The 1,943-nt window shown below is 44.0% G+C and overlaps 1 protein-coding gene across 1 annotated transcript; it reads left to right on the forward strand.

The window, feature by feature from the left end:
• Positions 1–202: 202 nt before the first annotated feature.
• Positions 203–793, forward strand: LOC311596297 (small ribosomal subunit protein eS10-like; the record flags this gene model as incomplete). Its single annotated transcript, XM_084779544.1, has 1 exon — positions 203–793. One exon carries the CDS (start codon positions 203–205, stop codon positions 683–685), a length of 483 nt encoding a protein of 160 aa, XP_084635670.1. The 3' UTR covers positions 686–793.
• Positions 794–1,943: the final 1,150 nt, after the last annotated feature.

Below are 1,943 nucleotides of genomic sequence, written 5' to 3' on the forward strand. Positions count from 1 at the left end.
CTATCTAGACCTAAAAATATCTTAGCCCATAAACAACTAAGCTTAATTGCAAAAGTAAAGTATCTGGTCTTCAACCATCAGAGACTTGAGAAGGAATAAAATTGATTACCTGAGTATATAGGGAGTACAGGTTAGCAGCTTCCCAAATGAGACGATGACAGAGACAGTTTGCTGCCTGAACAGTCACCCAAAACTCTCTGTAATGTTGGAGCATCACCCTCAGCCTTCTGGCCCCTATGAACTCCTTTTTAAGGAGGGCATGATGGCTGCCAAGAAAGATGTCCATATGCCCAAACACCCAAAGCTGGCAGGCAAGAATATGCCCAACCTTCAAGTTAAGAAGGCCATGCAGTCTCTCAAGTCTCGAGGCTACAAGAATGAACAGTTTGCCTGGAGGCGTTTCTATTGGTACCTTCCGAATGAGGTCATCCAGTGTCTCCGAGGTTTCCTCCACCCATCTCTAGAGATCATGCTGGCCACCCTGCACCGCAGCCGTCCTGAGACTGGCAGGCCTTGGCCCAAAGGTCCAGAGGGTGAATCACCAGCAAGATTCACAGAGACACCTACTGAAAGAGTGCTGTGGCCCCCTGCTGCTGACAGGCAAGCCAAGGCTGGGGCTGGCTCAGCGACAGAATTCCAGTTTAGAGGTGTCTTTGGTTGTGGGTGTGGTCAACCACTTCAGTGAAGTTGAAGAATGTGTTGTGTTGAAGAACACAACTTTAAAGAAACAAAAACCACTGGTCTCTAAGGATGGGTTCTGTATGAATATGGGCAAAAGGAACGACTGAGTAAGGAGGAGAGGAGTGCCTGAGGGTAGACCATTTAGGAGGCCAGTGAGGGAAGCAATAATAAAGGCTGTAAAACTTGAGTTTGAAAGACCGAGGCGAGTTAGAGAGCCGTGCCACTGAGCAAAGAAAACACATGTTCAAGAAGAGAGGTGCAGAACTGCTCAAGCGCTGTGAAGTGAAGTTAGGAAACAGGATCGTCTTCAAGTTAGGTGTGACCTGAACCTAAGTATTCTTGTGGGAACTGCATCATCATAATAATAAAAAAAATACATGGACTGGGACTGGACACAGGCTCAGTGGTTAGGAGCCTTAGTGTTCTTGCAGAGGCAGCTCACAACTACCTGCAGCTCCAGCTCCATGGGATCCAATGCCCTCTTCTGACCTCTGCAAACACTTGCACTCACATGGCATTCATTCACACACGCGTACACACACATGCACACACACACACACACACACACACACACAGATACACATTTTAAAATTAAAAAAAAAAAGCATGGATTATAAAATGAAGGAGACCACATCATGCTCGGAAATCAATTCTAGATGCATTAAGCGCTTAAATGCCTGTATTTAAAACATTTTGGGGAAAGGGTAGAATGCCTCATGTCTTCTGGAGACAGAAAGATTCTTTAAGCAAGAAACAAAAAGGTACCAACATTGGAGAAAAGTTGTTAACGCGTCAAAGTCACCTAAGTGAAGAAAAAAAAAAAGCCTCCAAGTAAATTGGAGATGAAAATGTGCAACACATTAAATGAACAAAACGTTACTTCTATGCAAATCAGTCTGTAAGAAGCAACCAAATAGAAAAAAAAAAAAGCTAAGTAACACACACACAGACATGAAAAGAATGTGGAGTACATTGGAGGGAAGGTCTTTGTTTTGATATCCAGGAAAACTCAGGGCAGGAGTGTAATCATATATAATTTTGTAACTGGGAGGTTGGTAAACAAGACATGCCTCTCTACGCAAAACTGCCCGAACACCCGTTCACTGTAGGGAGATAATAAAGTGGGATAGTAACAGTCGAACAGCCTGTCCCTTACGTGAAAAGCTGGGCATTTACACTTCTGTAATCTAGTCGTACACTGTGGGAATATTCTCAAGCTGGTTAAGTCCTTTCATACGTGTCAGCCATGTTAAAGTTTTCAG

Source organism: Acomys minous, assembly GCF_964271855.1.
Source record: "Acomys minous genome assembly, chromosome: 4".
Classification (NCBI taxonomy): Eukaryota; Metazoa; Chordata; class Mammalia; order Rodentia; family Muridae; genus Acomys; species Acomys minous.